Genomic DNA, 10791 nt, shown 5'->3' on the forward strand with positions numbered 1-10791 from the left:
TCCTTCCCCCCCTCCCCAAGATGACAAGCAGTATGATACAGTTATATATGTGCAATCATGTTAAACATAATTCCACATCATCCAAGACACTAAATTGCAGAGAAGGTGCTGACTTGTGTGGATAAAGGGAGGACTCTCTTTGAGTTGTGTCTATGAGTTCCTTTTATCAATGAAATCACAGTCCCTGTCCCTGCCCCTATCCTATGGGTGTTAAATGCTGTGAATAGAGCACTGGACTCTCAGAAAGGCCATAATTTGAATCCAGCTTCAGATATTTAGTAGCTCTATGAACCCCATGCCTTAACCCTTCCCAAACTTAGTTTCCTCATCTGTAAAGTGGGGGTAATAGCACCTATCTCACAAGGATGATGTGAGGATCAAATGAGATAAAATTAATAACCCAAGGAAGAGGAGTGGGGGTGGGGCTGGGGCATTTCCAAGGATTGTAGAAAAGAGAGAATAGAAATTCCTCCCCAAATGATGTGAAGATAAGATTGCCGGCAAGAAGAGGGTCACCATCCAAACATTCAATTATATATCAATAGAGATTAAGTAAAAAAGAAAAACTATAAAACTGGGATTTGTTTATGAGATTCTGTTCTTCTTACCTGGGATGGTGTGTTCAACTTGAACCAATTTTTAACCTTTCATTCAAGTGGAGTGGGTTGTAGACCACCGTGGGGAGGTACCACTGTGGGCCCCCAGACTGAAGGCTGCTTGGAAGTGAGATCCAGGGCTAGCCCCACCTCTGCCCCCGGGGGCAGGGCAGGGGTTGTGGATGAGGCAGATTCCATCCCCCCTTAGGCGTTTGAAGACCATTGAGGTGATGCGGAGAGAACGCTCAGATCGACTCCAGAACTTCCGCCGGGCCCGTAGCCTCAGCCCTATGAAGCAGCTTGGCCTCCTGCCCACCCCAGAAGCGTTCCCCCGAGACCCTGACCTGCCCAGTCGGCGGCGAGAATACCTGCAACAGCTTCGAAAGGACGTTGTGGAGACCACCAGGCAAGGAGGGCCCAAAGGGGCTGGGAACGGGGAGCACGGTGGCCTCAGGCGGGGGGAAGAGGCTTCCCTGGGGTCTTCCCTTTTAGTTGGTGTCTGTTAAAGAGACAGATCAAACTGGAAGCAAGGGAGAGGCGTAAGCAAGTTCGGTGTGTTTGTGCGGGTACGTGGGCGTGTGTATTGTTGTTCATTCCTCCCAGTCACGTCCCACTCTGGGGGACCCCATTTGGGCTTTTCTTGGCAAAGACATCGAAGGGATTTCCATTTCCTTCTCCAGCTCACTTTACAGATGGGGAAACTGAGGCAATCAGGTGACTTGTTCAGGATCACACAACTGGTAAATGTCTGAAGCCAGACCTGAACAAAGGAAGATGAGTCTTCTGGATACTGAGCCCAACACTCTCATCTACTGGGCCACTTAGCTGCCATATCTGTAAATGTGTGCATATGTAAACACACACATATGTGCATGCATATGTAAATGTACAGTGTGTATAAGACTATATGCATGTGCATATGTGTGGCTCATAATACATGCATGCTATATCTCTCACATCTGTAATACCCACATATGAAAAAGATAAGGAAAGGAAGAGAAAAGCAGATAGAGATGAATGATTCACAAAGAGAAATGGGGAGGGAATTATTTTTATTTAATTTTTTTAATCATAGTTTTTATTTACCAGATATATACATGGGTAATTTTACAGCACTGACAACTGCCAAACCTTTTGTTCCAATTTTTCCCCTCCTTCCCCCCCCCCCAGAGGGCAGGTTGACCAATACATGTTAAATATGTTAAAGTATAAATTAAATACAATATATGTATACACAGCCATACAGTTATTTTGCTTTACAAAAAGAATTGGACTTTGAAATAGCGTACAATTACCTGTGAAGGAAATAAAAAATGCAGGCGGACAAAAATAGAGGGATTGGCAATTCTATGTAGTGGTTCATAGTCATCTCCCAGAGTTCTTTCACTGGGTGTAGCTGGTTCAGTTCATTACTGCTCTACTGGAATTGATTTGGTTCATCTCATTGTTGAAGAGGGCCATGTCCATCAGAATACATCCTCATACAGTATTGTTGTTGAAGTGTATAATGATCTCCTGGTCCTGCTCATTTCACTCAGCATCAGTTCATGTAAATCTCTCAAGGCTTTTCTGAAATCTTCCTGCTGGTCATTTCTTACAGAACAATAATATTCCATAACATTCATATACCACAATTTATTCAGCCATTCTCCAATTGATGGGCATCCATTCATCTTCCAGTTTCTGGCCACCACAAGGAGGGCTGCCACAAACATTCTTGCACACACAGGTCCCTTTCCCTTCTTTAAGATCTCTTTGGGATACAATCCCAGTAGTAACACTGCTGGATCAAAGGGTATGCATAATTTGATAACTTTTTGGGCACAGTTCCAAATCATTCTCCAGAATGGCTGGATCTTTTCACAGTTCCATCAACAATGCATCAGTGTCCCAGTTTTCCCACATCCCCATGGAGGGAGTTATTATGGGAAAAGAACAAATGGAGCCAGATGGGCTTTGTTTCGGTCACTTATAGCCAAGGAGTTTTTGGGTCTGGGCCTCCTGAGTTTGTGGGAGCACTCATTTCAGGAGGCCCAGACGTGGGCCCCGAGTCCCAGGTCAGTAGTTGGAGCTCCTGGCTGTGATCACAACGCTACGATGGGGTGGGCTGCGTTCTGGGAGGGAAGCGGGGACTTCCTGATCGGGAGCAGGTTGCTGCTTGCTTCTGCCACAATCCTGCCATGTGGCTGGCTCAGTAGTTGCAGGGTGTACCTCCTCTTCGTGGGGAGGAAGGCCGTCCTAGTCTAGCTTCCTCCCCCCCAGGAACCTGGAGTCTGCCTCAGACACTACAAGCCACCAGCCCTCTGACATAGAAGTGCTGCTCCGAGACTACCAGCGGGCCAGAGAAGAGACCAAGATGGAGATTGCTCGCGCCCGAGACCGGCTGCGGGAGCGAGCCGAGCAAGAGAAACAGCGCATCCGCCAACAGATAGTTTCCCAGCTGCAACGGGTATGTGTGACGGAGGGGCCTTGGGCCGGCGCCCTCCTTCTCTGTGCCCCTTTTTGGCTGTCTCTGGTGTGGCAGACCCCCCACCTGTGCGGTGGGCTTAGGGGGAGCTCTCAGGGGTGGTTGGCCAATGCCCTTTCCTCCCTAGGAAGAAGCAAAACTGCAAACCCTAGTCAGCGTGAGCACCCTGTGCACCACCAGCTCCATGGACAGCCGCTCCTCCAGCCCCACCTCCGGCTATGACAGCAGCAACCTCACCTTGGCCAGCCAGAGCCAGCCTCCAGAGAAGCAGGTGAAGAGGAGGAGGGTGTGACGTGGAGGTGGGGGCCAAAGCCCGGCGGTGCCCACAGCTGGGACAGATGGAGCCGGGTTTCTGCCTTAGGGCCACTGGGGAGGCAAATGAACAGCCCTCTGCAGCCTTCTTGGCTCTGTCTGTCTGTCCTGGTATATTCAGTCCCCCTTGGAGACCAAAGTCAGAAGGCACAGAGAGGTAGAGAGAGTGGTGGCTCACAGCAAAGTCTGAGGGTCAGGATGAAAAATAACTGCTCCTGCCAGATATAGCTGCAGGAGAGAGGCTGATTCTGCCCCCAGAATCAGGAGGATAGCTCCCTCCACGGGTCAGAAGGGGGAGTTCCCCTCCAGCTTCTTGGCACCTTTCCTGTTCTGCTCTGCTTGCTTGCCATCTCCCCCCTACTGCCCCTCCCCACTCCCTGCCATAGCAGTCGGGGAAGGCAGGGAAGAAAATGGATTGGCTCCCCCACAGGCCACAGTCCCTTCAGCCAGCCCTGTTGCTGGTGAGAACTTGAGGCTAGGACTTGGAGGTTTGGGGGAGTGGTTGGTCATTGCCAAGAGACATAGCCACTGGAGGGTGGCCTTAAGGACTTAGGACTAGAAAGCAGATTGTCCAGGAAATGGACTGTGCAGGTTTTTGTCATTTTGCGTCCCCCCCACCCCACTCAGATCTTAGCCAAGCAGACCCAAGGGTCCCTCCTGGGCCACTTGAGGTGAATTTGGGGGTGAGGGTTGGAGTCAGTGGGAAAAGGACATCACATCTGTGCTCTTCCCTCCAGTGCTGAGGGTTCTCTGGGGCCCGTGTCTCTATCCTTTAGGGGAATGCTAACATACCTTGCTTCAAAGAGACCACTGGAGGGGACCTGCGGGGCCGCTCTGCAGTGAGAAACTATCAGCTCTATCTGAACAGGCCTGCCCAGAAGAACCTAGGTCACCGTGAGTAGGGAAGATGGGAAGCTAAGGGGTTAGGGTCTTCTGAGAGAGGGGGGGAGGAGACCACTGGATCCTGGGCACTCCCCACCTCTGAGTGCTGCCCCTTCCCTTTGCCAGCCCTCATCTTATTCTGTTTCCTTCTTTCAGAACTTAGAGGCAAAAGCCACCGAGCCTCCTTTGATCGGCCCCACAAGTCCCTCATCAGCCAGTCAAACTCGGACAGCTGCCTCTCGACCTCCCCAGGCATCCTGTATCATGATTTGGTCAAGCACATCCTGACCAGCACGATGTCTGAAGTGAGCATTCAGCGGCCAGGCATTTATTTATTTATTTTAGAGGAGAGGAACGAGAATGGGAAAAAGGGAGGGAAAGGGCTTCAGACACCCAGGAAATGGGATTGCATCTTAAGGGAGCCAAGATCGGGCAGTGCTCGGCAACTCATCGTGGCTGTTGTCTGCTTTCAGGTGATGGCTGCCTGTTCTGACAACCTGCAAAATCTCTTCAGCTGCCAGGCCACTGCAGGCTGGAAGTGAGTGAGTTCCTGTAACATCTCTATTCTGGGCTTCTCGAGAACTGTCATGTTCCCTATGATCCCAACAATCTTTGTGATTTAAGACCTCAGTCTTTCCTGATTCTGAATCTCATCCTCAAATACACCTCTGGGGTCTGTTTTTATAATTTTGAAATTTTATTTTATTTCATTTAATAGGCACTTATTTTCTGTCCCTCTCATTTTTCCCTACCTTTTTCCCTTCCTCTCTTAGCAAAAGGGAAAAAAAAGGAAAAACAAAATCTACTTAAAATAATATAGTCAAAATTCCACATTGACCATATCCAAAAGTGTGTGTCTTATTTGGCACCTTGAGTCCATTCTCTCTCTGTCAAGAAGTGAGAAATATATTTCATCATTGGTTGGCCCCCTGGAATCATGGTTCCTTGTTGTATGGATTAGTTTCTTTAAAGTCTTTCAAAAATTTTTTTTAGAATAATGTTGTTTTGATAACATGGTTTTCCTAATTATGTTCATTCTGCACCAGTTCATTCAAGACCTTCCCTTTCATTATTTCTCTTGTCCCAGCAGTATTCCATTCTATCCATATGCCATGAATTGTTTAGCTCTTCTCCAGTTGTCCAGAAGCTCCTTAAGACAGCAAGCAATCTGAAATAAGTTAAATATGTGCAATTCTTTTTTTTTATTGAAGCTTTTTATTTTCAAAACATATGCAGGGATTATTTTTCACCATTGACCCTGGAAAAACCTTGTTGTGCAATTATTTAAACATATTTCCATATTTGTCATGTGCAAGAAAAATCAGAGCTAAAGGGAGAAATCCATAAGAAAGAAAAAGCAAGCAAACAAAAAAAAAAAAAAGTGAAAATACCGCGCTTCCATCACATTCAGTCTCCACAGTTCTCTTTCTGGATGCAGATGGTGTTTTCCATCCCAAGTCTGTTGTAATTGTCCTGGATCACCATGCTGTGGAGAAGAGCCAAGTCCTTCACTCGCCACATAATCTTGCTGTAACTTTGTACGACGATCTCCTGGTTCTGCTCACTTCCCTCAGCATCAGTTCCTGTAGGTCTCTCCAAGCCCCTCTGAAACCATCTTGTTCATCATTTCCTACAGGACATACTCCATAACTTTGTTACCATAGTGAATTATGCAGCCATTCCCCAGCTGACGGGCATCCACTCAGTTTCTATTGCTTTGCCACTACAAAAAGGGCTGCCGCGAACAGAATGTCTCTGATTCTCATAAGTGTGAATCAGCTCCTCGGATGTCATGGAGATATGGAAGACTATATTAACGAAGTTTGCATGGCTTTATTGGGGCTATTTTTTTTAATTTATTTTTTTATTTTTATTTTTTTTATTCATTTTCCAAATTATCTCCTCCCTCCCTCCACTCCCTCCCCCCGATGGCAGGTAATCCCATACATTTTACATGTGTTACAATATAACCTGGATACAATATATGTGTGTAAATACCTTTTTCTTGTTGCACATTAATTATTAGCTTCCTAACGTATAAGTAACCTGGGTAGATAGACAGTAGTGCTAACAATTTACATTCGCTTCCCAGTGTTCCTTCTCTGGGTATAGTTATTTCTGTCCATCATTGATCAACTGGAAGTGAGTTGGATCTTCTTTATGTTGAAGATTTCCACTTCCATCAGAATACATCCTCATACAGTATAGTTGTTGAAGTGTATAGTGATCTTCTGGTTCTGCTCATTTCACTCAGCAACAGTTGATTTAAGTCTCTCCAAGCCTCTCTGTATTCCTCCTGCTGGTCATTTCTTACAGAGCAATAATATTCCATAACCTTCATATACCATAATTTACCCAACCATTCTCCAACTGATGGACATCCATTCAACTTCCAGTTTCTAGCTACAACAAAAAGAGCTGCCACAAACATTTTGGCACATACAGGTCCCTTTCCCCTCTTTAGTATTTCTTTGGGATATAAGCCCAATAGCAGCAATGCTGGGTCAAAGGGTATGCACAGTTTGACAACTTCTTGGGCATAGTTCCACATTGCTCTCCAGAATGGCTGGATTCTTTCACAACTCCACCAACAATGTATCAGTGTCCCAGTTTTCCCACATCCCCTCCAACATTCATCATTATTTGTTCCTGTCATTTTAGCCAATTTGACAGGTGTGTAGTGGTATCTCAGAGTTGTCTTAATTTGCATTTCTCTGATCAGTAGTGATTTGGAACACTCTTTCATATGAGTGGAAATAGTTTCAATTTCTTCATCTGAGAATTGTCTGTTCATATCCCTTGACCATTTATCAATTGGAGAATGGTTCGGTTTCTTATAAATTAGGGTCAGTTCTCTATATATTTTGGAAATGAGACCTTTGTCAGAACCTTTCCTTTTAAAAATATTTTCCCAATTTGTTACTTCCCTTCTAATCTTGTTTGCATTAGTATTGTTTGTACAGAAACTTTTTGGTTTGATGTAATCAAAATCTTCTATTTTGTGATCAATAATGATCTCTAGTTTTCCTCTGGTCATAAATTTCTTCCTCCTCCACAGGTCTGAGAGGTAGACTATTTTCTGTTTCTCTAATCTATTTATGATCTCATTCTTTATGCCTAAATCATGGACCCATTTTGATCTTATCTTGGTATATGGTGTTAAGTGTGGATCCAGATCTAATTTCTGCCATACCAATTTCCAGTTTTCCCAACAGTTTCTTCTGAATAATGTGGTATCTTTGGGTTTGTCAAAGATTAGATTGCTATAGATGTACCCTTTTTTGTCCTTTGTATCTAATCTGTTCCACTGATCTACCGGTCTATTTCTTAGCCAGTACCAAATGGTTTTGGTGACTGCTGCTATATTAATATAGCTTTAGATCAGGTACACTTAGACCACCTTTCTCTGACTTTTTTTTCATTAGTTCCCTTGCAATTCTCGACCTTTTATTCTTCCATATGAATTTTGTTGTTATTTTTCTAGGTCATTAAAATAGTTTCTTGGGAGTCTGATTGGTATAGCACTAAATAAATAGATTAGTTTGGGGAGTATTGTCATCTTTATTATATTCGCTCGGCCTATCCAAGAGCACTGAATGTCTTTCCAATTATTTAAATCTGACTTTATTTTTGTGGCAAGTGTTTTGTAATTTTTCTCATATAATTCCTGACTTTTCTTTGGTAGATGGATTCCCAAATACTTTATACTCTCAACATTTGTTTGGAATGGAATTTCTCTTTGTATCTCTTGCTGTTGCATTTTGTTGGTGATATATAAAAATGCTGAGGATTTATGTGGATTTATTTTGTATCCTGCGACTTTGCTAAAATTCTGAATTATTTCTAATAGCTTTTTAGCAGAGTCTTTGGGGTTCTCTAAGTATACCATCATGTCATCTGCAAAAAGTGATAGTTTAATTTCCTCATTTCCTACTCTTATTCCTTGAATCTCTTTCTCGGCTCTTATTGCTGAGGCTAGTGTTTCTAGTACTATATTGAATAGTAATGGTGATAGTGGGCAACCTTGTTTCACTCCTGATCTTACTGGGAAAGGTTGCAGTTTATTTCTATTGCATATTATGCTTACTGACGGTCTTAAATATATGCTCCTGATTATTCTAAGGAATAATCCATTTATTCCTATACTCTCAAGAGTTTTTAGTAGGAATGGATGTTGGATTTTATCAAATGCTTTTTCTGCATCTATTGAGATGATCATATGGTTTTTATTAATGTGATTATTAATATGCCTAATTATGCTAATAGTTTTCCTAATATTAAACCAGCCCTGCATTCCTGGTATAAATCCTACTTGATCATAGTGTATTATCCTGGGGATGATTTTCTGAAGTCTATTTGCTAATATCTTATTTAAGATTTTAGCATCAATATTCATTAAGGAGATTGGTCTATAATTTTCTTTCTCAGTTTTCAATCGACCTGGTTTAGGTATCAGTACCATGTCTGTGTCATAAAAGGAGTTTGGTAGGACTCCTTCATCCCCTATTTTTTCAAATAGTTTATATAGCATTGGGGCTAATTGTTCTTTAAATGTTTGGTATCTGGTCCAGGGGATTTTTTCCTGGGGAGTTGATTAATAGCTTGTTCTATTTCTTTTTCTGAAATGGGACTATTTAAGCAATTGATCTCCTCCTCTGTTAATCTAGGAAGCCTATATTTTTGTAGGAAGTCATCCATTTCACTTAAGTTATCAAATTTATTGGCATAAAGTTGGGCAAAGTAACTCCTTATTATTTCTCTAATTTCCTCTTCATTGGTGGAAAGATCCCCCTTTTCATTTGTAAGACTAACAATTTGATTCTCCTCTTTCCTTTTTCTGATCAGATTTACCAAAGGTTTATCTATTTTATTGGCTTTTTCATAAAACCAACTCTTGGTTTTATTTATTAATTCAATAGTATTTTTACTTTCAATATTATTGATTTCTCCTTTTAATTTTAGAATTTCAAGTTTAGTTTTTGGTTGGGGGGGGGCTCATTTTTAATGACCTCCTCTATCTCCCCACCCCTTGCTCAGGTACCAGGGTGAAGAAAAGGATGTGCTGACATACTATAAGGGATTTCCCTCGGCTACTCGGCATGGTTTCTTGGGGGCTGGGGTGGTGCCTCAGCCGCTACCCCGAGTCTGGGCCGCTGTGAGGGACCCTACCACGTGGACCCTGTATGACAAGTCCATCCAGACTGCGCAGTTGTACCACAAGGTGACCAACACCATTAAACTGGGTGAGCACAAAGCCAGGGATGGCCTAACATATCGGACGCGACCGAGACGCGACTCATGGAGGGAGAGGTGGGAGCCCTAACATGGCTGAGGAAGATGGGGGGGAGAGCAGTTAAAGGAAGTTAAAGGGCCACCTCTACCACAGTCAGTGCCCCGGGACCCGAGGGACAGATCTTCCATTTTCCGAACCTTGGGTCCGGTCCGGCTGATGCCGTAGAGAGGAGGAGAATGGAAGCAGCGATTATTGGGCAGCTAATATGTCCTAGGCATTGTCTTAAGCACATTTCAAATATCTCATTTTTATCCTCACAACAGTCTTGGGAGATAGGTGTTGTGACTATCTCTGTTTTGCAGATGAGAAAACTGAGGCAAAAAGGCAGTGATGGCCAGGGTGATCTTGGAAGTCTCTTGAGGTTGGATTTGAATTCAGGGTTTCCTGACTCCAGGCCCAAATGCTCTGTTCACTGCTCCAGGCTGCTGCTAGCTAACCATGACTGAAGGCCAGTGCTCTGGGCCCAGTGCCTAGGGCATAGGAAGAGGAGGGAAATGGGGACAGAGAAACTCTTTCAGGAGTTTCTGTTGACTTCTCCTTACCTTTGCAGTGTACCTGGTCAGCAGTACCTCGATCAACTGCCTGAAGCAACCCCGAGATTTCTGCTGTGTCAGCGCCGAGGCTAAAGAGGTGACAGTGGGTGGTGGGGAGCGGCCGGGGGCTCGGCGGGCAGCTGGGGGGGGGGGGGCGGCGCGGGCGGGAGCCGGCGCAGCTGCGTCCAACGCCTTCTCTTCCAGGGCCACCTGACCATCATGGTAGCTCAGTCGGTGTATGACAAGTCAATGCCGCGGCCCAGCGGAAACATGATCCGTGGGGAGATCTTGCCCAGTGCCTGGCTCCTGCAGCCTCACACCGTGGATGGGAAGGAGGTCACCAAAGTCATTCACATGGTCCAGGTAAGCCGCCCACCCCTCGCGGTAGAACTTCACGCAGCCTCGGGCCGGCCCAGGATTGGCTGGAGCCGGCTTCCCGTGCGTTGGCCACAGCCTGATGACTTGGTAGACGCGTGGCCAGCTCTGTCTCGGGGACCTTGGGCCACTCACAGAAGCAAGAGCTCTTCAGTCCCAGAGGAGCTAGTACCGGCCTTTTGTGTGTCCAAGGTTTCCTCCTCAAGGAGATGACGGCCCCTCACGGTGTCTCTGCAGCTCTGCTCCCAGACCAGGGGCCGTCAGGCCTCCACGACTTGGATCATAGCCATTATGGCTCTGTGACATGGGGATGCAGAAGAGGCCCAGCCCCAG

The 10791-nt window shown here is 45.1% G+C and overlaps 1 protein-coding gene across 4 annotated transcripts in view; it reads left to right on the forward strand.

Moving 5' to 3' along the window:
- STARD9 (StAR related lipid transfer domain containing 9) overlaps nt 1-10791 on the forward strand; it is a 161588-nt gene that overhangs the window by 146148 nt on the left and 4649 nt on the right. For 3 of the 4 annotated variants that reach the window (XM_074289392.1, XM_074289394.1, XM_074289393.1), the window contains exons 24-32: nt 805-1002; nt 2859-3045; nt 3191-3334; nt 4152-4269; nt 4414-4562; nt 4731-4795; nt 9295-9500; nt 10101-10180; nt 10288-10446. In XM_074289392.1, coding sequence (XP_074145493.1) covers nt 805-1002; nt 2859-3045; nt 3191-3334; nt 4152-4269; nt 4414-4562; nt 4731-4795; nt 9295-9500; nt 10101-10180; nt 10288-10446 — 1306 coding nt within the window. Of the gene's footprint in view, nt 1-804; nt 1003-2858; nt 3046-3190; nt 3335-4151; nt 4270-4413; nt 4563-4730; nt 4796-9294; nt 9501-10100; nt 10181-10287; nt 10447-10791 lie in introns of those variants that run through there. The other variant, XR_012486406.1, reaches the window with a different exon arrangement.

Source organism: Sminthopsis crassicaudata, chromosome 2, assembly GCF_048593235.1.
Source record: "Sminthopsis crassicaudata isolate SCR6 chromosome 2, ASM4859323v1, whole genome shotgun sequence".
Lineage (NCBI taxonomy): Eukaryota > Metazoa > Chordata > Mammalia > Dasyuromorphia > Dasyuridae > Sminthopsis > Sminthopsis crassicaudata.